This window comes from Molothrus aeneus, chromosome 3 (assembly GCF_037042795.1).
Source record: "Molothrus aeneus isolate 106 chromosome 3, BPBGC_Maene_1.0, whole genome shotgun sequence".
In the NCBI taxonomy this organism is placed as follows: Eukaryota; Metazoa; Chordata; class Aves; order Passeriformes; family Icteridae; genus Molothrus; species Molothrus aeneus.
The window spans coordinates 34,943,201-34,970,126 of record NC_089648.1 but is presented as its reverse complement, the minus strand read 5'-3'; the positions used below and the strand labels follow the sequence as shown (position 1 = coordinate 34,970,126).

The 26,926-nt window shown below is 37.9% G+C and overlaps 1 protein-coding gene across 4 annotated transcripts in view; it reads right to left on the bottom strand.

Moving 5' to 3' along the window:
• LTBP1 (latent transforming growth factor beta binding protein 1) overlaps positions 1-26,926 on the bottom strand; it is a 188,097-nt gene that overhangs the window by 125,575 nt on the left and 35,596 nt on the right. For all 4 annotated transcript variants that reach the window (XM_066546655.1, XM_066546651.1, XM_066546650.1 and 1 more), the window contains one exon: positions 15,160-15,335. In XM_066546655.1, coding sequence (XP_066402752.1) covers positions 15,160-15,335 — 176 coding nt within the window. The remainder of the gene's footprint in view (positions 1-15,159; positions 15,336-26,926) is intronic.

Here is a 26,926-nt window from a genome sequence, read left to right as displayed (position 1 = left end):
AAAGATGACATTAACTCATCATTTAATTCTCCTTCACAGTATTCTGTACTATTTTGTTGAGTGCTGAGCTATAGTAAGAACACTTGGGCAAGAACACAAAACAAAAATTTTAAAATAATTTTTATCACCTAGTATAGATTTTACCAGAAAATCCTGTAGCACAATTATTCTAGTAAAAGAGATGTCTTCATGTGAGAGTCAACAGAAATTGTAATATTTGCTTTTCAATGCTTTTGGATGAGAAAATAGTAGTATCTAAGTTTGGGAGTACTAGTAGTCAAACAGTACTTTCAAAAACACAGATCAATACCTAGAGAGGTAAAGAGTAAAACAATGTTTAAATGGAGTTTTTCAGGAAGAAGTCTTCAAAACAACATGATGGAAGCTCTAGCCCCTACAAATACTCAAATGATTATTCAGCAAAGTTTTTCATAGAATCTTCTGAGTTAGAAGGTACTTACACAGAGTCCAGTTCCTGGCCCTGCACAGGACCAACCCATGAGTCACACCAGGTGCCTGAGAGCTTTGTCCAAACGCTTCTCGAACTCTGTCAGGCTGCTGCTGTGACCATTTCCCTTGGGGAGCTGTTCCAGTGTCCACCCACCCTCTGGGTGAAGAATCTTTTCCTAATATCCAGCCTAAACCTCCCCTGACACAGCTTCAGGCCATTCCCTTGGGTCCTGTCACTGGGCACCACAGAGCAGAGATCAGTGCCTGCCCCTCCTGTTCCCCTCACGAGGAAGCTGTAACTGCACTGAGGTCTGCCCTCAGTCTCCTCTGGGCTGAACAGACCCAGTGACCTCAGCTGCTCCCCTTATGGCTTCTCCTCAAGGCCCTTCCTGTTTTCTTGGCCCTTCTTTGGACACTGCCCAACTGCTTTATAGGCTTCTTATATTGTGGCACCCAAAACTGCATTGAAGAGCACTGACCCTAAAATGTAGCCTTATAGACACCCAGTAGTCACCAGTGACCAGCCTGATGTAACCCCATTTACTACAACCCTTTGTGCTTGACCTGCCAGCTGGTTGGTGAACCATCACATGATGTGTTTATCTAGCTGTCTGCTAGTTATTCTGCTATAAAGCAAATTGTCAGATAGTCCTGTTTTGATAGTTGCAAAGAGACAGAAATAAGACACCTTCATATTCTTTAGACATGGGAAGATTTTCTCCATCTTTCTTAGATTTATGAAGACTGTAAAAACCCATAGGTTGTTCTCCCTCCGTAGCAGACCACAGCTTTTAACTTCAATTCTTTTGAAGACATTTAGGACGGATACAAAGCTAATTACAGCCTCTGAGCTTAAAAACTGATCAGCATTTGACGAGGTGATTCCAGGCAGAGATGTCACTACCATTCTTTTCTGCAGTTACAGAGAAGTAAACAGTACTATCCTCACAGATTCTGAGGCTTAGGGACCTTAACAGTGAGCTTAATACAGGCAGATTCAACTTGAAAAAAAGATCACAAGCTCTTCTCCTGAAAGGAAACTTTTAGCATAAACTTCAAGTTTAGGCTCTTGGACTTCCTTGAATCCCCTCTTCTGTATCCCCCCCCCCCCCCCCCCCCCCTTCTCCAAAGAGGAAAATTCAATTCTAAACGAGAAACTATCCTTCAATATCTGTTAGCTGACTTTGCAGTATTAATGCTAAACCCCACAATTTCACTAGGAAGGGACTGGTACTGCTACAGCCTTGACTTCTTCTCACTTTGGACTAGCTCCTTTTAAAGGACAGTATATTTTTAAGGAAGCATGCAGAGAATTTTCTTGAAACTCCAGAACCTCCACTGATGATGCCACTGTGACACAGGCATAATAAAACCTGCAACTTAGAGTACCTCAAATCCATTTTTGGAAAAAAAAAGGATAGTGCTACAACAACACACCCGGAATAATTTATATATATATATATATATATAGACAGATGTAAATCCAACTCTTCTAGACCAATTTTAAACACGTGGAAATGAAACACCTCACTATGCTCCTAAGTATAACAGCAGACTGAAGAAATACAAATATGAGACCAGATAAACAAACAAGCCTAATGAAAAAAACCAAAAGTAGAAGATGCAAACACCAAATAAATAGCAAAAATACTGAAGCAAATGGCCAAACTAGAGACAGATTGTTGGTTTAATAAAGACAGGTCAATCAAGATGACTAATAGTGGACAAAACTTCATCCGCCAGCTAGACAGCAAACTCACAATGAGATTCAGCCAACAGCGCCATCATCCTGCCTCCTAGTCCAGGCTCACTTATACTTCAGAGCTCTGTGATACATTTGTAAAAAGAGATCAGTGGAAGAATGTACCCATAATTTCCAAAATCTGTAAACCTCTTGAGCCAGATTAAAAAAAAAAAAAAAAAGAAGAAGGATGTCTGGGTGAAATGCTGAGATTTCAGTTCAAAGTTGGCATGATATGTATGAGATTTTTTTTCCATCTCCGTAAGTCACTATGATATAATATCATGAACACAGCAAACCCCTGCTGTGAAAAATTTATGATTTAGCAACAACTGCAGGAGAACTGGAAAATGCAAGCAAAAGGATTTCTTAATAGAACCCTTTCGGCCCCCACTATCCATTATGACAAGTTTTTCCCCCCTGCATTAGCAAAAAAGGTGAAGTAGCTAAGACAGGGCAGGTGTCAGGTTTTATGTTCAGGTGGCCACAACAGCTTACACAGCCATGCCTGGCAACATTTGTGTCAGGGGAAGGATTCCTCCTCAACCTCCTGAGTAGCTGCGTAATGCAACTCAGACTTTGTTTCTTCCTAGAAGAATTTCTATAAACACTTCTTTTCCTTGGGTTTATGGCTGCTCTCACAGCTCCAACATTCTGACAGTGTTCAATAGCTGCAGTGGAGCTCAGATGATTTGTGGTATGACCCTGTTTTGCAGGAAAACAATAGGCTAGCAACACTAGTGAAAGCAGGACAGGTATTCAGTTAAATAGATAACTACACAGGTCAAGGGGGCAAAGAGAATAAAATCTTTTAACGTGTCAAAAATATTGATGTTATTTGTGTGACTGTTTTGTGCTTCATGGTCATCTAACCAAAAGGATTCACAATTAAAAAAAAAAAAAAAATCACAAGCAGTGGCTTCTACCAGCTGAATACACAGGTACATACCTTCACTTATGACAAATATCCTGAGACAAATCTCCTAAGGAAACAGAACTAGCAGAAAAATAGACATTCCATCAGTGTCTCCAGTAATGATATACATTACTCTCTTTTCATGACATTCTACTTCTGCACTGATCCCAGTATGTTTTCATATGTTTATCTACACAGTGTGTCATCAGACCTGAAGACTCTAATTTTAAAATTACATTCTCTTCACAATAACAATAGCTTATTTCAGGCTATTTTACATCTTCAAATTATAATCATGATGCATGAGGAGAGCATTTAAAATCAAATCTTCCAAAATCAAACCAAATTAGCTTTTAAGCAGCTAATACATTCAGCATTTTAAATTGTTAGATGACCAACACCCTCTCTTTTTTCTTAGCTTAATGCTGACACAAAAACCAAAAACAAACAAAAAGCACCAAAAGAAGCAGAAGGAAATTACTTATTTCCTAAAAAAGGTGTCTCCCAGTTATTTCACCAATCCACCTGGTTTAGTCCTTACACTAAACATGCTTGTTCAGCTAAAAGGAAAGATGACATTGTATAAAAATCAATGACACAAATAAGATAGTTAAGCTCTTAGAACTACAGTCAAATGACCTTTTTACGCTTTTGACAATATATGAGGAAGTTCTGTCTTGTCACCACTTAGTCATCAATTTAAAATAAAATTAAAAAACCTAAACAACCAATAAAAACCTAGTTTCCAGAGATCAGAACAAGTTGAACTTAGCTGTCATACAACTTAGAAATGGAATCATCTAGAAGATTAATAATGCTAGGAGCTAAAGAAACAACAACAAAAAAAAAAAACCAAACAAAAAGACCCCAAAAAAAAACAACAGAAAGAGAAAAAATAAAAAGACAGACACACTAGATTGACGTATAGACCAGAGGCAGATCTTCCCTAAGTTTTTGATTACACATTGAGAGAAATACAGGCTTTAAAAGGCACAGAAAGTGCTGTAAGAGATTCTGAGAGCTCACTTAATCTCCCCATCTGCATTTTCCCAGGATAAAACAGCAATATTAAACAAAAGGTTTGTCCAGACAATCCTCAAACCCCTTCTATTATGCAGATTCCACAGCCTCCCCCCAAAGAATTTATTCCAGCACTTCAGCCTCTCCTATTGTAAAGGTATTCCTAATACCTAACCCACGTTTCCACTGTAGCAACTCAAACTATTGCCCTGCTTCATCTACAGCAAACTTTACCAAAACATTATTCCTCTGTGGATCATTTTCTAACAAACTTGAAGACCACTGCCATCAATCTCCCTCAGTCTCATTTTGACCAGACCAAAACCCTCTAAACATTCAGTTTAACAGCCTGTATTTTGCAGATTTACATCTTTTTTGTTTTGCTTTTGATACGAGTCACTGGGTCCTCATCTTTCTTCACAAACCCGGTCCAAAACCACACTTTACTGCAGCTGAGGTCTCATCAGTGGTGGGGAGACCAGCAGAATTACTTAACAAAGCTTTACATAAAATGCTTCTATGATTTCAATTTACTTTTGTCTCCCAACAATGCACTGATACTTCATACTCAGAACCAATCTACAGGCTAGGCCAAAGAGGCACACATCTCCCAAATCCCCTTCTGATCTGTTGATACAGATATCATCCCAGTAAAACAAATATAGAACATCCTTTTGCAAATATAGAACAACCTTAGCAGGACCAAACTCAACCGTTAGTCTGCTCTGAGCACTGGAGTAAAATCTCCTGCATTCAAATCTTGCCCATCTAAAAATCATGCAGAATGTAAGTCTTAATCTTTCTGTAACAGTCACAAGCACAAACAAGTCTGAAAACTACATGGATTAAATAAAGGAAAGATACAGCTGTTGAGTAATTTGATTTTTGGCTTCAATATACAATGCCTACCTTTGCTCTTTGCAGAAACTTGGTTACTGTTCCCTAGGTCACCTCACAGCCAGTTCCCTTTTCATAAGCATTGGGAGAAATTAGACATGTCAATGAAATTAAAAATAAGATGATCCAGATTTATTTAATCCAAGATCCAATGCCTTCTCTAATGCTTAAGAGTACACCCCCAGTTCTGCATGAGGTGAGGTGTATGTGTGCACATCCACCCAGTCAAACATTTTGAACAAGATGACAGCGTGGCAAGCTGTACTTAACATGTCTAGACAGCTGTAGGAACACATTATTGAAATGTAATTAGTTTAGCATTCCTACTTTTTGTTATTTCTGTACTTCATATTTTTGCTGCATTTGTATTATGTTATTCATGTATTTCACTAGTTAATACAACTTAACCTTGATATTTCATCACTTTTCAAGTACTCAGTTCTATTGTCTTGATGCAAACTGAAAGGCTTCCAAAAAAAAGCAAAACATGATCCAACTATTTAATATGACAGTAACTGAAGAGAGATATGCACTGATATTTTTGTTGCCATTCTTATTGCCACTGTTGTTATTACACACACTTCTCTAGATACCTATTTCTGACTAGCCATGTCTCTACATCTTCACATCACTTCTTCCTTTTGTCTTGCTCAGAAGCTCCTACCACAATCTTCTCCCTGCTGTCAGAACTGAGCTCTCAGACTTCCTGCTTCTATCTCACCCTTGTTTCTCTACCCTCTTTTTAAGCCCTGCTTGCTTCTTCAGCATGCTTGACAAACAGGAAAAGAAATAATTTCAAAAGAAAGTTTGATGCTTCCAGGAAGGAAGAAGGTAATTGAAAAGAAAATAACTGGGAAAGTCTTTTCCCCTTCTTGATGGTATCCCTGTGATAACCTCTTCCTTGCTCCCTGTCAAGGAATAGAGCAGAGAATTCTACTGTCTTCCTCATCACCACCTCCACCACCTTCCAAAACATTTTAAAAATTTTAGTAGTGTATTCTAGGAGAGGCAAATAACCCACTCTTCGATTATCTTAATCTCCGTTTAAAATAGAGTGTGAACAGTGTACTGTTTGAAGTCATTTACTACAGCAACACTTGTTTCGTTCAAGTAGGTTTCCTCTATTAATTTTGACAAATTCCAAAAGATCTCCACTACCTGCAACACAGATTTTTTGTGTTTTGTATGGATGGCTTCACTTAAAAGTACCAAAGGAGCATATGCAGGCACAAGTGCTGAATTGTTTAGAAAGACCTAACTGTGTTTACATGCCACAAGCCCTTTGCTGATAAATTCTCTCACTGACACAGCCTTTTAGAGCAAGAGAGGAAATCACAGAAATTACATTCAATTTTGTCCTCTGGAAACCCATAATGTACAAATCATGCATAGATTTGAAATCTGAGGTTTCTGCCAGCTGGTTTTATCAATCACCTTTGGTCTTCCTTGTCTTTGTGACCACTACAAGGATTCTTTATATACAATCCTCAGGCAATGAACATCCTATCCTTAACTACAGCCATTCTTCCTGGTAATGAGATACATGACTATAATTCCCATTCACATAGTTGAGAGTGATCCAGAAAAAGGTACCAACCCAAAGAAAGCATGCAGTGTGGTTTGATGTCTGATGGAACGGCTTCAACTCATTTCAATAAACTTATTGGCCAATAATTCTTTTAATCTGCACTGCATTTATTTTGTTTAAATCAATTATATTTAACTAGATCCACAAATGGTTATGATGATAAAGAGCTAAATTTTAGCCTCGAGTTATACCACTTATCAGTCCTAGGTCTCTTTTCCAAGGGATGAGAGAAATTGAATGCATGGAGCAAGCAGAACATTGAACAGGACTGTGCCCAACCCATTCAGAAGTAAATGCTGCTGACCTAAGACTGCTTAGTTCAAGACTGCTTAGTTGAGGGCTCAGACACTTTTCTTTGAAGAACTCTGTGACTTCACTACAGCTGGATTCCAGATACCACTATGACTGCTATAGCAGTCCTTGGGGAACCTAATCCTGCAGGAGAGTTCAGCTGAGTGTACTTCTAAGGATAGGCAGGCAGTCAAGTGCTTCAGCTGCAATTTCAAATATTAATTTCACAAAATATTAGCACCCAGATGGCCTGTCTTTCCCAAAGTGCAGTACTTGTCTTGAAACAGAACTTCAAGCTCTTCAAGAGACTCATGCTGGAGTTCATATCAGTGCTTCAGGTTTGGGGTTGGATACTACTCCAGCTGTAAGCATAGCTTTCAGGTGAACAAGCCTTTTTAAGCTTCCATTCAAATTATCCAGCTTCTTAGGTACTTAAGCACACCTGGCCACAAAAGACTTTCACTTAAGTAACAAAGGCCCAAAAGCCACATTTAGACACAGACATCATCTAAGGCACAGAGTTAGGGTTAGGGTTACAATCCTCATCTCAGCTGTAATAAAGCAGCAGTAACTTTACAGCCCAACACAAGCAATTTTCCACTGATGAAAGCTGCTGCAACACGCACTCTGATAATGAAGTCAACATCTTTACACACAAACTTACAACCATACAGGAGCTTTAATAATACCAGCTAAATACTATGCCATTGTCCACTTTATCAAGAGGACTCTTTCACAAGGTGGTCTGAATTTGGTCTTAGACACTGAGAATGAGACTCACTGACACCTGAAATTATGTCACTCATCTCAAATTATGCCTTTTGCCTAAGGTCATTACTTAGGCTTCTTTCACAACAATAATACAAATATTAGACAATAGTATTACAAGTCTCAAGCTGGAAGAGCACTTCTCAAGAAAATAAATAACTTGCCAAGAAAATAAATTCTTGAGATAGAGTTTCCCCCTCCCAACATACACAATATTACCTCAAATGAGAAAAAAGTCTCAATTGCAAGAGTCAATGTTCATCATTTCTAGGAAGAATAGGGAATAAATATTAAATTAATATTACCTTACTAAAGTATATCCACTTGACATTTCATTTCCTGAAGGGAAACAAAAAGCACTAGGGAAGTCAACAAACTGTAAACAGTGACAAAGGACAGGACATCATGGAATTAAGTTATAAATTAATACAGCCGCCTCTGCATGCTGAATCACCATTAAAAATCTTCTCTCTCAGCAGTACATGAAGCCAAGATCTTTTTTTTCCCCCTAATTTTCTGAACAGGGGAAAAAATGACAATAGACATAAGGATGTCACTGATTCTGAAATCTCAGCTTCACAGGGTATGAACATTCCTACAGTAATTTTTTTGTCAACATTTGTTCATTCCTTCTAGCATAGGCAATGGCACTGACAGAAGAGCACTTTCATGTCTCCTATGAAGAAAACTAGACTCAGCTACTTGAAACAATCAGAATCAATTCTTGATATCAAAGACTTGTATTACAGCAACTCTGGAGTAGACAGGCTAAGGGACTTTTAATGTTTAATTGTGTGGGTTCAATAGGTCTCTATATCCACCTAAATCAACATTTTTTAAACATCATAAAGGCTTTCCCCTACAGAATTTTCTGGAAAATCTCCTCTTGTCTTCTTGAGAAATTTTTGCTTTGGGAGCCAATACTCTTTGATCTCAGAAGTTGAGATGCATTTGTCTCAGTCTGTGTTTTCCCCCAGCAATTACACACTTTGAACTGATTTTAATTCTGTTTGCCAGATCACCATGTTTTTCCAACATTCTTCTTCATTCTGCTGTATATCAGTCTCTGTATTTTAAAGCATGGAGATGGGAATTCATTTTTGGGTGAATGCAACATTTAAAATAGTTTCTATAAAGGCACCAGCAGCCTTTGCCTGTCAGGCAGACATTTAATTTCTAGTGAGCTCAGGGCCATAAAATCTTTTCAGAGTCCAGAGAGAAAAATACAGTACGTTTGGGGGAGTGCTGATTTTCTGGCCTCCTCAATTGTGAGCCCTTTATAGACACACAAACAATCATGAAGACAGCTTAGCAAGAGCATTGTTAGAATGCCTACAGCAACAGTATACTGAGTGAAATAGCTTGTATTTATACAGAGCTATTCTGTCTCCAAGGTTTTCAAAGAACTCCACAGTCTTTTATAATTGCTAAATAAACTGCATTCATTTGTTAGTTATTTTTTCAGAATTTGTCACTCTATTTTTTGAAGAAAAAGCAAAGTAAATGTCTGCTTGGTTTGCTAGAGTTAGCTGTATTAATGTGAATCCACATAACTCAATTTATACCTAGAATTTAGCCTATTGTTTCCAAGTCTTGCTGGAATCAAAAGTAAACTTTAACTGGCTGTTACGAATCACCATACTGTTCAACAGCAGGAAGAATAATGCTCTGAAATGGCAGAGAGGAAAAGAATGCTTCACACTAAAATTGTTCTTTGAAAAGCCTCAGTGCTCTTTGACCCTGATGCTGACAGGAACAAAATTTTATCTTAAACTTTTTAGCTTGTCTCTTAAAAATCCCTTCTGCTCTGGAATAAGAGCACCGACTTTGAACACATGTGCATTTGAGAAAATGAAACAAAAAAGTCCCCAACATTATACACTTAGCCCATTCCCTTGCAACTGACTATGTACAATTTTAGGAGCAATACATGAATGTCAGTTGCCATTAGTGACTGAAGCAAATTTGACTCTACATTCCCTCCAAACAGACTATGTTGCAATCACTCAGTTGTTCCTTAATGTTAGTCTTCTAAGTGTTCATTCTGGTTTCACTCACCTCATTCTGCTGGCTGTACCTTGTTCAGAGTGTAGCCTTGAGATCCTCCCTCATCTCCAAATTTCCCAAAACTTCTAGTTGGGAACATTACCACTGTTTAACTCTAATATCCATAAATACATTGATAAGCACAAATTACAAGGATCACAATGCAATGATCTAGTTAAGACAAGCCAGAGAGAGAATTATTTTGCTGTTTATGAAGAGCAGTTCCACAAAGCAGTAACAAGAATGGTGGAAAGAGTATCTGACCCAGTGAAGATCAGAGGGAGTTTTTCCTCCAAAGTCTGAACTTGGGTAGAACGTCAAATCATACAGATGTATTTATATGCAACACATATCATAGCTCTGTGTGCACTTTTTTAAGCAGTAAAATATTTATGCCTTTTGCAGCTGTTTACCCATACTTCCTGGCAGGGAAATACTATTATTATGAAGTAAGTGTCACTTCATTAAGTCAGAATGGTGCAGTTCCACAAAAATAGTTTAAATTGGAATTTCAAAGTGACACCTGGGATTTGCTCAAATCAACCTCTGAAGTCATCAGTGAAGCCAGCACATGTAATTACATATAAACTTACAGAGGAGCTTCACCAAGTTACCAATGTATTGTGCTGCCAATGGGGGAAAGCTCTTGTTATTGCCAAATTTGGAACAGGGTATTCTGTTCAGCCCATCACAACTATAAGTGCTGGGACATTTTCTTCCACATTAAGCTTATTTCATGTGTATAAACTTATGTAAAATATGATGCAATATAATGTAGCCACAGTTAGAGGAGTTACACAACTTTCATATTGTTTCAGCTTCATCCTTACACAAGAATTTAAGAGTTGTCCACAGAACCATGAGCAGATCCTAAGAGTCCAAAAGCCATAGAGGCATATTTGTCCAACTTCCAGCCACAACACATACAACTAAGACACAGTAGGGTGCTGCAAGCCCAAGTTCACTAAACCTTATGTAACCTTTACTACTTAAATTCAAGACATGTTTTCATTTACTACCTAAAGTAGAGACAACTTCTCTTTAATGAATTTTATAAAGAATTTTGGTGAAGACCAAAACAACCCAATCTACCTAGAAGAAAGTAGTTTTCCATAGTACTTAATTTTAGCAACTTAACATGTAACTTCAATTGCAAAATTCACATACTTCTCACATTGTCTTCCTGAATAGAGAGATTAGTCTCGTTTTCTTTCTTATCCTCTTTTCTTCCATGGGATAACTTCATTATACAAACCCATGTCTGATTTACTTCACATAATACAATTCCAGTTGTAGGTAAAGTACTCTTGAGTTTTTCTTCGGCTCTCAGTGCATTCTGTGGTTGCCTCAGTCACTAATTAATACATTTTCTCAATGTGCCTCTAAAACAGGGAAGTAGTGGCATCCTCATTGTGCTTATGAGGAACCGTACCCTGGTGAGAGGGTGTACAAAATTGTCTTCAACATGCAGGCAACACCAGACAATTGATTTCAGAAGCAGAAAATTCACTATTTTCAGCTCAATGGGCAAAATGCACAGTGCCACTAAACACTAGCCCACAGACATCTCAGGCTGGAAAATGAAGCGTGTATTTAAATGCATTTTCTGAAGAACCATACAGCAACCAGAAGTGGATAGAGTGAAACTGAAAGCTTCCTAGCCTCTTCCAGCTGCAATAAGAAGTTCTTACAATAGCTAAGTTGAAAGGAATTCCAAAAAGACTACATTTAGAATCTATTCACTATCATATACATTTTAGGCCAATAGAAGCCATACAAAATTCCTTTAACAAATTTTCTTCAGCACTGCATTTATAAATCCAGGAATACAAGCACTGATATATTTAGAGGATTCATGCTCAGATGACTAGTGGTTACTATTTAACAGTGCCATTAAGGAACTAGTGGGAACTGTCTGAGGTAGATGTACCTGAATTACTAAAAAAAAATCTTCCTAGTGTTTCATGGACTATCAGGTTGCAAATAGAATTTTATAGCTGAAATTTCTGTGCTGCTGCCATTGCTACTAGTAGAGAATTTTTCACTCTGAGGTTCCAAATATTTAGGCAGATTACAGGAGAAGTGTGACAGCACATTTAAACAAATAATACATCCCTTGAGAATTACTCAGAGTTTGTATCCCACAGGACAGAAGTTCAAAATGCTTGACAGTAGAAATGCTACCCGCTACTGGCAGGTAACTCAATTTCACATCCCAGGGTGACTTTAAATGCTAAAATTGCAACCCCTGTGGCTTGCTGAATTTTCAAGCTCTGTTGATATGATACATAACCTTACAGTAAAATTCAGCTTAAAAGCCAAAAGAATAAACTATTCACTGTTTTTAATAAGAGTACTATACTGCATGTTCTGAGCATTATCAGAAGTGAAACTGCTTACAAATGCACCAGAGCAAAAATTCCAGAAAGCATCTTGAATGAATTTTAATTGAAAAATGTTTAATGTGACATAACTTTAATGTTTTTACCCCAGCATATCCAAAAGTTCATCTGACAACACTGTGATCGGGCATTTAAACATGACTGACTTCCTATAAATCAGAAGACGCTCAGAAGCACTTGGTCATGTTTGGCAGTTTTCTTCCCAGTGTACCAGTACCCCACATCTCATTTGTTTCTAGCAGGACAGACCTGTCCCTAAAGGTAACAAAAGACTGACACTTGTTCCAGGTTCAAGACTACCCATTTTATATCACTGGATTGAAACAATCTATAGAAGTCCAGAAAAATCAAAACCAACTGCAGCTACAGCTAGAGAAGTAAATTTACTCTATGGGGTACATTTTTCACAATTGCCAGTCTCTGGCACAGTGTTAATATTTTGAAGTAAAATGCATAGAAATGCTCATAAAAACCCAACAGAATGATAGCTTTGCACTCCATGTTTACTGATAGCCTTGAACTCTTAGGCAATGCTACCAAGTATTACCTGGCTACTCTTCTCATCTCTAAAGAAATTTTATTTAATATTACCATAAAAAAAAGTTGTGAAGCATTTGGTACTAACTTTCTGGCCTCTGCTTTTTAATAAAATTATTACATTTTCCCCCTCTTCCTTTTCAAGTATCTCCATATCGCCATTACCAATTCCTCTGCTCAATGAAGTAAGAGTCTGTCCCATTAAATAAGATTATACATTTAAGAGCAATTACAAAACACCATGAGATCATCTGCCACACTCATAAATTAGCTAGACAATGAACATCAACCATAAGTATGAACTAATTCACACAGTCCATCTCTGGTCAAAACAGGACTAAGAACTGCATATTCATGGTTATCACAGGACACCTGACATGAGGTTTCAGATCCTAATCTTACCTCACCATAGTTAATTCAAACATCCCTAACATTAAAATACTGACAGCTGAAATTTTAACTCAATTTTTATGAAAACAAGCAGTCTTCTAATCTTCAAGTTCATCCCAGTACCTCCAGAAACCAGAAAACCCAAACAGATATGGCAGGCCAAGTTCTAGGTCTCCTGTTCAGGCTAGCAGTACATAATCCGAGACTCCAACAACATACAGCTCAAACTGCACTCTGTACTAGCAGATATCTGAACTGCTTCATCAGAAATTGCTGTCACCAAATCCCACCTCACAGATGTAGAAAACAGGTGAAAAAGGTAATGAGACTAGTTTTTAGGCTGACAGAGAGCTCAGAAATTTGAGCTCAAAATCACAAATTTTGACAAAATCCAAATAGCTTGCATTTTACCTCTGAGTAAACACTTAAGTCATGGCTGATCTTATCAGGCCATAGAAACTCTTTTTAATACTTGTCCTCTGGCTGTTTTAGGATTCACAAGCTTTTCAATAAGGGTAGAATGTTTTACTAATGCACTGCTCAATAAGGGGCTTATTAGAATTTGATAAAAACCAGTCCAGTCTTCAGCTCTTGGTTTTCCTTCTCCTAGTCATGTCCCTCAGAGCACTGTAAGTAACAGTGGAATCAAATAAGCTAGAAAGAGCTAGAAGAACTGGCTCCCTCATCTTACAGCTGCATAGTCTTCTCCTTACGCTACCACAGAAGGAAAAAAACCAACTCACAGAATCCATCCATTTAGCGGCAGTTTGATACTTGTGAGTACCACTGAGTGTATTGAATGTAGAATGACTTAAACAGCCTGAAAAATGGAGCCAATAGGAAAGATGATTTTTTTTTTTTTTTTTTGGTCAGAATCCAGCCTGGAACAGTCACACCAAATACTGGAGAACTATAAAACCTGGAATTTGTAAACATTTGACTAATAAGAGTCATGAGAGATGGTCACAATCCAATCCCAGTGGCCATTAATATTTTATTTGAAAGAAAACAACTGCTGACTGGAAAAAAAGCAGTATTATCTTATTTATAAAAGAGACTACTGCTTGATGTTGACAGTGTGACTAAAAAAATATAAATTTTTCTGAAACTTCTAAGAAAGGGAGATAGTGCTTTGCAAGAAGTATACTTCACCACTCTGAAAATGTTAATTGAAAGACCTCCAGCTGCCCACTGTTCTTCCCATTAGAGCCAATAGTCTCATTTACCATCAACAAACTTACATTTGAAGAAAAGGAAGCAGGGAGTTGCATTGAAGTGTAAATGGACAGACCATAAAGATGAGCAATGCAGAAATGCAAATATACACAAAGGAATTCTAGGTAAAGATTTAGAAGGAAAGTCTCTTCCCTAAAACCTCAGCAGAACATAATTCTTTGTGCTACAGCAAAGGAAGTCTGTCAGGAGACAGCAAGTACCTAAAGGTCTCAATGTTAATCAGTCCATTATTCAGCTGCAGGAACTTTTCTCCAAATCAAGCCAGCAGACGTTCTGTAATACCTAACCCATAATTCATCAAGCTCTTAATCTTCTAAGCCAAAACTTGTCCTCAAGCTCTGCACACAATGGGGCATGAGCCAAGGCCACAAGCTGGGCACCTACACAATCTTTTTTTTATAAATATGAAGCAGAAACTCTCAGACAGCTCCATACTGTGCAGAAGTTCATAAACACGTAATAAATTAAATATAGAGAAAAATAGTCACCAATGAGACCACAGTCCTGAACTCCAGCTTTCCAAAAAGGTATCCATCATACTGACACTCACTACACTCATAGATGTGCCTATTCTAGCAAAGCATTCACAAAGCACCCTTTTCTGAAGAAAAAACTATTATCTAGAAATAACATGATAAATTTTCAACAGCAAATCAGATTCAATTGTTTTTCTCATCCAGGAAATCTGTTTTGTTTCTGCACAAAATGCAGAAATTTGGAAATTTGGAGCATTTGCTAACCTAAGAAATCTCACATAGAGTTGTTTTAACCTTTCTCTGTCTTCAAGTGTTACTGCAGAAAATTTCAAGATCTTAAAAAAGCAGGGAGCGGGGGCTTTGTGGGGGGAGAGAAGGGAATATGCTTTTTTTGTACTCACATCGCAAAGGGGATGCAGGTTGATCCTGGCCCAGCCTCAGTGGTAATGAGCCCTCAGTGGACTGCTCTCCTGAAATCACTTTTTTTACTGGATAGTATTTGGGCTTAATCACATATTCCTGTGTTTGGCCATGATGAAGATTCATCATTAATGTCTGAGATGAAAGGGGTATCATCCTGTTTTGGAAAGAGATAGAAAAGACAAAACAATGTAAGAATTAATAAATTAGACTTAGAAACTACTTGTAAAAAAATTGAAGACACATTCAACTGTACTCCAAATTCTCAAAATACAGTTTGGGAAACCTACTACCTTAGAAGTAAGCACCTAATTTTCCAAGCATTTAGCACCCTCATTGTCTTGTCAGCTCAAACTCCTAAGAAAGAAAGACTGCAGGGATTATATAACTTTCTTTTTAACATGGCAAGAGAAATATCATGGACAGCTCAGAAAACAGAAGAACAGGGAAAAGCCCTGATCAAAATGAGTTGCAGCTCAAATTTGTTAACACTGAGCTTTCCAAATAGGGCAGAGAAGCAATAATGCATTCAAACCTTATTCCATTTTTTACAACTCTCATTCCACAGAAGGTATATTAAGTAGAACCTAAACCCATCTGACTTTCCCCTTCTGTTCCCAGAAATCATTACCTTCTTCAGCATATCCCTCTAGCAAAAGGGCAAAGCACTGCTCCTCTTCCCCTTTTTCAGATGTTTCTCACCTAATCACAAGGTTTGTGTCCCAGAGTCACATTACTTTGCCCATCCACTTTCTCTTTGCCTGCACTATTGAACATCTCTGACAAATGTCCCATAGCCACAAATGTCCCATAACCACATGGCCTCCCTAAACAGCAAAACCATTTTCCTTTCCTGTTAAACAAGAAGATTCCTTCAAGCTCAGGATTCTCTCACTGCTAATCCTGACTCACATGTTTAGATTCCTCCCTATGACCTCAGCTTTTCACTGCACAAGGCCATACCAACTTACAATAACAATTCGCTCCTCTCCCTATCAAAAAGTCCTTGGTTATTTAGCAACCATCAGCAGTAGGAATAATTTCTTCACTAACAAACTGGCCTTCACTCTTCCAGCAATTTATAAGGCAGCAGACTGGCCAGCTCTTAGCTACATGCAATGAAACTGCAAGCTGCTTTGCAACCCCAAGGCTGAAGAATCCCACCATCTAGCAAGTAACAAATCTACTAATAACACACCTTCAAGCAGTCATAGCTGGTGCAGACCAGATTGCAATGACACACACACCTTGGAGAGTAGAATCAATTACTAACCTAATAACAGTGGCTATCAGGACTGCATCATCCTTTGATCAAATGAAGGCATACAGAGTCGGATGCTGTAAGCCTCCTTTACTGCATTCTCAGCTGAGAGTCTGTAACTAGTTCGGTCTTCAAAAATGGAAAAATGGGAAAAAAATTATGGTATTTGAAACAATCATCCCTCAGAGCCACAGTTCTGCAGGGTAAATAACTGTCCTCTGAGAATAAGTCATGAACCCTATGTTATAAAGGACAGCTGAACAGCACTTCCCCACAGAGGTGAGACTGCAGAGTTTCAGCTAAGAACTTAGATGACTACTGAATTGTTTTCTAACATGTGGAGCCTGAGCCAGCCCCTATCTCCAAAGCAATGCCTAACTCCTTGGTCATGTTATTCAAGATGCTTAGTAACTGCTGTAGCCAATGGATTTGTGGTTAGAACAAACAATGGGGTTTTGTCCTACACAGATGCTCTTTTTCTCAAACTGATCCAAATCAACAAGAGCATTCATTAATAGTGACATTCTAAGCCTCCTATGTAGAACAGAAACATAACTGCTCAGGCTGTCTCCAAGTCAATGTTTCTAATACAGTACTTACACAGTCTCATTACATTCAGTACAAGTCCTTTTGCCAGACTAAGAGAAAATACTGTATTTTCTATGTTGTCTTTAGGGTTCCTATCAGAAGATCAAAAGACAGCCTTCACTGGTATTGGAGGTCAGGCTTGGAATACAACAGTCTGATAAAGTATGACCAGGAAACCCTCAGCTTGAGATAAAACTGAAGTTGTTGCCTTCAGTACTGCTTACATATGAATTTAATTTCTTTGAAGAATCACTGCAATCACTCCTGCACAAGCTAGTTTTTTCTAATGGACCCCATTTGATGCCTACACATAAGGACATCCATTTCTGGTTTTGAACATAAAAGTGTCTATGCTGAATGTAGAAGCAGGACTTGACAGCAGAGATCAAAATACTAGATACAGATGCTGCCATTTAAGTGGCTGAGTGTTTTCTGTTAAGGTCAAAATCAATTGTAAAGCATTACAGAATCCCAGAATGGTTGAGGTTGGAAGGGACCACTGTTGGGGTCAAACTCTGCTCAAGCAGGGTCTTCCTAATGATCTCTGATTAGCAGTCCCCTAATTACCTTTGCTGCCCTCTGTTCAAACCCACTCCAGGGGCTCCATGTCTCTCTTGTCCTGAGGAGCCAGGACTGGACTCAGCAGTGCAGATGTGCCTCAGCAGGGCTGGGCAGAGGGGCAGGATCAGCTCCCTTGACCTGCTGGCACTGCCCTTCCTAATGCACCCCAGGATTCCATCGGCCTTCCTGGCCCCAAGGGCACATTGCTGGCTCATGGATGGCTTGTTGTCCACCAGGACACCCAGTTCCCTGTCTGCAGAGCTGCTATCCAGCAGATCAGACCCCAGCCTGTACTGGTACAGGACCCTTCATTTGCCTTTGAACTTCAGACAGTTCTTCTCTGCCCATCGTCCAGCTTGTCAGGATCCTTCTGCACAGCACCCTGTGGTATAGGCCAGAGATATCTTCCCAGTTTTGTGTCATCAGTGAACTTGCTGAGGAGGCATCTACCCCTTCATCCAGGTCATTGATGAATGAGTGAACAATATGGGACCTGGTCAAATGTTCTGTCATTCAGACAGTTCTCAAACCACCTCACTGTCCACTCCTCCAGCCAGCACCTCCCAGGTTTGCCTACGAGGGTGTTGTGAGAGACAGTGTTGACGAGCTTGATGAAGTCCAAGTAGAAAATGTTCACTCCTCTCCTCTCATCCACCCAGGCAGTTTTGTCACTGTAGAAGACAATTGGGTTGGTCAAACATAATTTACCTTTAGTGAATCCATGCCGACTACTCCTGGTCACTTTCTGGTCTTCCACACACTTAAAGATGGCCTCCAGAACAAGGCACTCCATTATATTTCCAGAGATTGAGGTGAGGCAGTAGTTGCCTGGGGACTCCTTTTTGCCCTTCTTGAAGGCTGGAGTGACATTTGTTTTCCTCTAGTACTCAAGCACCACTTATGACTGCCATGACCTTTCAAAGATGACTATGAGTGGCCTAGCTGTCATGTCTGCCATCTCTCTCAGCCCTCATAGATGCACCCCATCGTGGCCCATGGACTTCTGGATGTCAAGCTGGCCTAGGTGATCTCTAAACCAATCCTCCTTGACAAAGTGAAGTCTTCCTTCCACCACTCCTTTTCCCTGGTGTCCCAGGTCAGAGATTCATAAGGGCTGGTCTTGTCAGTGAAGACTGATGGACAGAAGGCATTCAGTAATTCTGCCTTTTTTGTATTCTCTGTTACCAGAGTTCCCACTTTGTTTAAAAACAGGCCCACATTTTCCTTAATTTCCTATTTGTTACTGATGTATTTGCTTCCTGTACTTAATATCCTTGGTCAGGTTTTTAATTCCAGATGGGCCTTAGCCTTCCTTGTTGCATTTCTGCATACTCTGACACCACCTCTATTTATGTTTTAAGTGGTCTGTCCCTGCTTACTTCTCCTGTGTATCTCTCACTTGTGCTTGGGTACTGACAGGAGTTCTATGTTCATCCATACAGGTCTCTTGCCCACTTTTCTCAATTTCTTTCTCATCAGGATACACAATTTTTGAGCCCGAAAAAAATAAACCTTGAATACTGACCAGGTGTCTTGGATCCCTCTTCCCTGAAGGTACATTCCAATGATATTTGTCAAAAAAAGTCTCTGAATAGGCTAAAGTGAACTCTCTGGAAGTCCAGGGTTGCAATCTTAATTGCTGTCCCTCTTCCTTCATGTAAGATATTGAGTTCCACAATGTCCTGGTCACTGTAGCCAAGGCTGCCCCAATCTTCACATGTTCAAACAAGACCTTCCTTGTTTGTTTGTATTAGGTCCTTTTATTTTTATTTACCCTTTATCTTGCCACCCATCCAGCCACACTGAAGCCCAACCGTGAGCCTACAAAAGTCCATTCATAACACTTGAAATTATAAAAATATTTTTTAAAAATCATGTAAAAAACCCAACAACACACCATGCCACACCAAAACCATGAACGCCCTATGTTGGAGGCTAAAATCTTAGCCACTAGAATTTACAAAAGTTTCCTTTTCCATCCTTCTCAGGTATTATAATTTTCTTCCTTAATTTAGTTTGCATTAAATATGAATGTTAAAAAAACACTGCAGCTTTGTTTTCCAACAGTGGCTTACTCAGTACAACACAGGAAAGCTGTAAACTTTATCAATCCAATTCTTTAAAGGGAAACATCTCCACATGATGTGCAAGTTGTTAATTTTTGTTTCAATGCAGACTAAACCACCTAATCTAAATCACCAAGTTATCTGCTTACAATAATCACACAAAACCAAAGTTAATACTTGTCTAGACCATTTTTCTTAAATACTTCTGCTCAGTTTGGATGAACTTGGTATATAACTGACATTAACTTAATAAACTTGACAAAAACTCCATTCCTGAAGTGTACGCCAGGCAGATAAACAAATGTCTAACTGCACCTTCAACAAACAAACAATAAGATAAATACTAATAAGGTTGCAAGAGCACTGCAGAGGAAGAAGAAACATTTTCAGCTATCATGCAAAAAAAAGCTCTCTTGCTTGATAAACCAGAGAAAGAATGTAATGTATTAGAATAACTCTGGCAAGCAGAAATAAGATTGACAACATTTGGCATGAAAAGTACTGTCTAGACTAGACTAATACAAATCTCACTCCGGTTGCTTTCTTTCTTTTATTTACTCTAAGCCTGATGCTCCCATGCCTGGCTCCTAGCTAGCAACATTTCAGAAAATATGAATTGTTAACACTACTGCTTCACGTAAACAAACTAATTAATTCCTTCTTCATTACCTCCTCCCAAAGCCACAATGAAAAATCAAAAGGAGAAGAAAACCAGTATTTTCTAAAACTATGAGATAGTAAAGAAAATATGCAGGCCAGTTCAAAAGGCATGGAAATAGAACCACCCCCCCCCCCCCCCCCCCGTAAATTGTTAAAATTCAACTGCTAGTTCAGCCTGACCTTTGCCAGCTGTTTCCTCCTTACACTGCTTCTCTGATATATCTATTTTTTTTTTAAGATACACGAAAAAGTTTCACTTCCCAGCTGATGATGAACAGATGGGATTTCTCAAAAGCCCTTTCCAATATCATACCCATCACATACCCATCATCAATCAAGGATGGCTATTTCATAAGGTCCTACCAGTAACCAAAGATGAAAGAAGCATTCAGCTTTCCTTTATTTTTACCATTGCAAAAGATCTGCAAAAAATTGATTTTATGTGCAAACATGTATTTTTTGTGCATATTTAAAAGTCCTGTCCCTGAAATACAGTACAAACACTGCAAAACAAGCACTAAGACCTGACCTGCCTGTCTTACAATAACAACACTACAATGTTGCATTAATATATTTTTTATAAAACCGCTTTGATTTATATCTCTGCAATACATTTTTTCCCCAGGCAAAATTTTGCAAAGACAGTAGTTTGGATATGATTAAATAGTTTTCAAATAATACCATCAAGTTATTAATTCCTACTTTTTTTACCACCTAAAGAGTTAGAATATTATTTACAATATTAAAAATATCTTCTTCAATTATCATCAAATTGATTTGGTTTGTAAATGAGGTAGTACAACAAATATAACAAATTTTAATAGAGATAATTAATCTACACCAAGATATAAAGGGTAAAAAGGAATTCAAAGTTGTTTATAAAGGTTCACACAGAAATATGAAACATTAACTTTTATCCACAAGTACCAGTTTTGCCCCTCTTATATGTAATTTCTGTGGTAAAAGCCTTGTCCAAGACACTTTCAGGGATTATCTAACTCCTCAGTGTTTGCTCATAAAGCTAGCCCTGTATTTGCAGGCTCAACTGAATTGTTCATTGGTTGGATCCCATTTGCCAGCATAACCTGGTGTAAGAGCTGAACTAAAGGTCTGTGAAACAAAATTCTCTGAAAAGAGCCCAACTATGACTCTGTTGATGCACCTAATTTTTCACATACAACACAAACTGAAATGTGTAGATTATCAACATTCTTCCAGGTCTCTAAAGAAATACACTGAGTTTTCCAGAATCACAAGCAATGATTCATTTCCTAGATGTCAAAAAGCAGAAAGAGCTCTTAAGGTAGGAGAAATGTATCTCTTGGTTAAATATTCAGAAGCAGAGCAACACTACAGATGCTCAGTCACACAAGCTGAAGGAAGCTACAGTTCTTGCACGTTATGCAGCAGCAGGCAAGCATTCCTCACGTAATGCAGCATTCAAAGATTAAATTTGAAGAATATTCCTTCTGTAATTTGAAGAATATTCCTTCTGTAAAAACTTAAACTATAAATGGTAATTCTATCAGTAAAATAAAGGCAATGTTTGCCTATTGCGTCTTTGCATTAAAAGAGACATAAAAAGTTTGCCTCACTGTACTCCCAAAGTGCCATCAAGATACAAGTGACGCCAATTTAAAAAAAAAATCTTATAGCATTAAGTCTTAAGTACCCTAAACCAGCATCAAAGAAAGACTATGCATGAAGGCTAGAGAAGTCTGAGACAATGATGAACAGAAAACAGCTGAGTCTAAATCTCACAGTAACAGCAATTCACAAACTTTTCATTTCACCACACACCAAATGAACAACTAGAAGCCACAAATTATTTGTTACCTCATGCATACTTTCACTAACACTTAACCAATGGAGCTCTTCACAAATCCAGACGAATTAATTTGACATCTGGATTGTTCTATACAGATTGCCAGCCATACACATATCTTCAACTTTCCACACACCTCTTACCAGTAAAGTTCAAGGAGGCAAAAAAAGCAAAACCCCCACAACAGAAAACCTAGATGCATTGCTGACTTGTTCTTGTTCCTCTGCTTTTATTGGTTAACTCTTCATTTTGGGGTTTTTTGTTGCTGTTTTCCAGGATGCTACATTGATAATCCTACAGTCAGGTAAGATATTTTGTCATTATCAAATCCAGCTTTTAAAAGAGTGGCTGCTAATGTCACCAACACCTGTAGTAAGAAATTGCCCTCCAAGCATCCACTATGTTGCAGCAGTGAGTCAAGATGAAATTCGCTAGCAGCAGATTTACTTAACCACAGCACTGTGTCAGTTCAATATACCGTCTTCAGTAAATTCATGAATGTTTTTCCCTTTCCTGTTTTACACTATCTTTTCTACAGAAAATTTGGTTTTGTTTCCATACTACTAGTGGCATGTCACACTGACACGGTGTCATAAAAAAATTACTTGGATCAAGACATATTAACTAGTGATAATTTCTAATCTGTCAACTCATGAGACAGACTTTGGTATTAGAAAAGCATGTTGAAATGACAACTAAAAATGGAAACAAACTCCCACAATGGATGTTATACGATAAAGGCAAGTGAGCACAGCTGCTGCGAAGCAAAACCATGCATCACTAATCTACTCAAATTCTTGAGCACGTTAAACAAGAGACAAAGAGCCCAGTAGGTTGATGTAATTTATTTGAAATTTGAAAAGAACTTTGAAGATTTATATTACAAGAGATTACTAAGAAATCTTAGATTATTAAACAGTGCTGTAAGCTTAAACTGGGGAAATATACAGAACATAACAGATTCATTTTCTTGAATATATATTAATTATAATATATCCTTTTGAAGTCTATTAACATATATATGGTTTGATAATACCTCCATTCAGGTTATTAAGTAACTTAAAACTATAAGTTTTGTTACAGTAGTTCAGAAAACCCTCCATTATTATTTTGTCTTCCAGATTAGCAATTATATTCACACAAGATAAATGCTCTCTGGGAATACACTTACATCCTTGTCTGAATTAAGCAGAAACCTGTCATTTAGGAATATAATACCTAAATAAAAGTAAAAATGCTAGTAAAGAACTGAAAACCTTGGCCTATATTTGATATTCTGACAGGTTAATTCATGACTACGAAAAACATAAATGCAAAGAGCAAGTAACTACCCCATCAAGTTTTTGCAAAGATGCAGATGGATTAGCAATAAATGTTTTCTCACTACTGCTTGTTATGTCTAGAAAATGTTTTACAAGTATGATATTGCTGGTATAAACCAAGTTTCTCAGAAGGAGTCAGATATAAAAAAATACATCATCGGTTTATAACCTTTTTATAAATTAGACCTATGTACAAGTAGGAAAATATACAAACCCCCAAGACAATTAATGGTGGCTAGACAAGGAGAGACAAAGACTCTGAGTACCTGGACTGCAGAGGAAATTGGGCACTGATGAACATGACAGTGTGCATCAGAAGCAACCAGCACGTGTCACACATATATGTGATGTCTATGATGACTACAGCCAAACAACCAAGAGACTCTCACATCACCCCAGCCAAAGTCTCCAGCCTACAAAATTGGATCAAAAGATAAAACTCAAAGCATTACTGAGGTGCAAAGAGCTGAGGCAAAATAATAAGGAAAGCTTTTAAAGGCATTGATATTCACAAGGCTAAGAGTGTCCAGAAAGTGCACAGGCAGGGAAAAGCCCAACTGATTCCAGAGAAAACTCTTTAGGGAATACATGGGAGAAAGACACAAAATTAAAATTTAAATTGAAAATTAATTGAAAATTACTGCAGTAAGTTTTAGACTAAAAAAAAGAAATACTTTTTCCACATAATCAGAACTATGACAATATATAATTGATCATTATTGCTTTCAGGAATGCCAGTGTAATGGTTGATGAGAAAACCTCAAATTTGATTGAGATCACAGGGAAAAAAAGTCAGAAATCCTTATGGTTAAGGCTATCAGTTTCCTAACATCATAAAAAATGTAAATAGACCTTACTTTTCTCCTGCTAAAGAAGTGCCAGGTGTGCAAGTTGGAGCACTTCATCCCTCTGTAATACATTCTGATTTCTTACATAAGCAACTACTAGCAGATGTATACAATACTGACTTTGCCCAAGTACTACACAGAAGAAATGCTCACAGAAGAACAAATTATGTCTTTGTGTTTGAGTGGGAAAATGGTTGTTGCACATGAAGAATCTTAACCACATTTACTGAAAGCTTTCTAAATTTACTTGACAAGAAGCATAATTTATGATGAGCAAGCCTTGAAAATTTCAAGATTAAATCCAGACTCCATCTTCAGTATGTGTATTCATCAGCAGAAGCTTTTTCTGGTATATGAAATCAGCAGTAAGAAGCTCTGACAGACTGTACTGGCTACAGGATACGCTCCCTGAAACACCATAGGGGATGCTCTTCCTAAGTTACAACACAAAATTTAGCAATCCTAAAGATGGAGGGTCAGAAAAACCCCAAAACCCAAAGTTTACCCAAGTCCTCCACAGCAGTCACCTAAATTCAAGTGATGAAACAATGGCAAGCTTCCTACCACATCTGGGAAGTCTGGAAATGATGCACAACAAGAACAGAAGTACACGTTGTGCTGTACCCCAGAGGGTGAAAAGATTAGTGGTGAAAAGTTTTGGACACAGAAAAAATATTTGCATTAAGCCAAGAGTACTTTTAACATCTAAGTTTTTAAATGTATAATTACTTTCTTAGCTGAACTAGATAAACAACTCATATGATCTATTTCTTCATACCACAAAATTGAGCAATAAAGACTGTCCTTCATATTAAGTCACCACCAAAATGGAATGTTTCCAACTGTGAGCAGAACCAGAGAAAGGGGGGACAGCAGCAAGCAGTTACACTTACTAGAAAGCTAATTTTGGTGTAAAGAATCTTCCAAAACCTTGAGACATATATACACAAATAGTCTGAACATAACATCACACAGAAAAAGATTTTCTAATTAACCAAGATAGTAAACTTACGCAGGATCAGAGGGCAGCAATTTCAACAAATGTTAGTGAACTGTAGTTTGTTGAAATTCAGCTAAATAACATGTTGTTCACTAAAAATACATATATATGAGTGCATTATAAATATGTGTTCATCATCATGTATATTCATAAAAATAACATCCAAAGAAATAGCATGGTTTTGCCTACATCCTTTTTGTGTCAGTACAAGATCCTTGATGTAAAAGGGTCACTTCAGTAGAGCTAAAGAACAGACTAAAGCTAACAGAACTGATAAAGTATTTATTCACTGCCATGACCTAAGAAATTTCTCTGCAGAGAGAACCTTGACAACAGATTAACAAAAATCAGCATGCTTTATTTATACTTCTACTAGAGATACCATAAAAAAATAATCAAACACCACCACAATGCTATTTATCAGCTTATCAAGCTTGTTTCATAATGGAGACCAGCTATGGTAAATTTTAGCTACATGACTAATCACTTTAAGGCTTAATAAGAGCACTTTAGGAGCATTTCTGTATTGGTTTAGTGTCCCAGCATCAGGAGAGAAACAACATATTCCTTTTCATTCCAGACATTAAAGAAAGAAAAAATAAGTTTAGTACATCAACAGTAGCTGTTGGCATATATAGATCACTGCAACATTTCGTACAGCTAGCAAATCTAAAAACAGCATGCAAGGAATCTAGATTTAAAAATAGGCTGGTTTTCCTAATTTGCTTGCTTAATTTAATACTGCCATAAAAAGACTGGTTGCTTGAAAACTGTCTTAAAATAATTATTCAGAAAACAAACCTAGATAATATAAAGACAGTAATATTTTTGTCTGAGAAATGTTCATTATTTTCAGCAAAAAATTACAGGGCTGAAAGTGAGTGTAGATTTCAACTCAGTAGTACCTCACCCCCCCCACTGCTCATGAGCCCAACAAATCCTATAATTATAATTACTATCATAATTATGCCCTAGCTTTATTTCTAAAATAATTAGGTAAAAGGTAAGATTTTCTAGCGCATTGAGGTCAAGGACAAAGGTTAAACTGTATGAAATTCACATTTTTCCTACCAATAGTGCTCTACTGAGCCATAAATATGCTGCAGAGACAGAGAAGTTTGCATAGAATTGGCACACATTTTTTCTTTTTCACTTCCCTATCTGTAAAACAAAGATCTACATCACCATTTAATAAGAGACTGCAAAGATTTTAACACTGAAAGGTTGGTGCACTGCTTGGTCCATATAAGCAAAAGAAAACCAAACAGTTAAACTGGTTTTCAAACAAGCTGTTTTCCCAGACACTAGCATAAAATCCTAATTTCACTGAAGTCAACAGCAGAACTCTCATTTATTTCATTGCTGGCCACGATTTCATCCCAGGACTTCGTTGCTTGTCAAACACAGCTTTGCATCCTTGGACTTTAAACCCACAGATGCTACATTCAGCGCTCCTTACCCTGCCTTGGAATGCCAAAGCAGAGATGCCTCGTGCTTCCTAGCTCTAGTTCCTGAAACCCACATTTGTCACCCTGGAAGGCGGTGAAATGCAAACAAACTTAAAGAACACTGTATCCCTGACTTCAGCCCATGATCAACACAGGGATAAAGGATGTG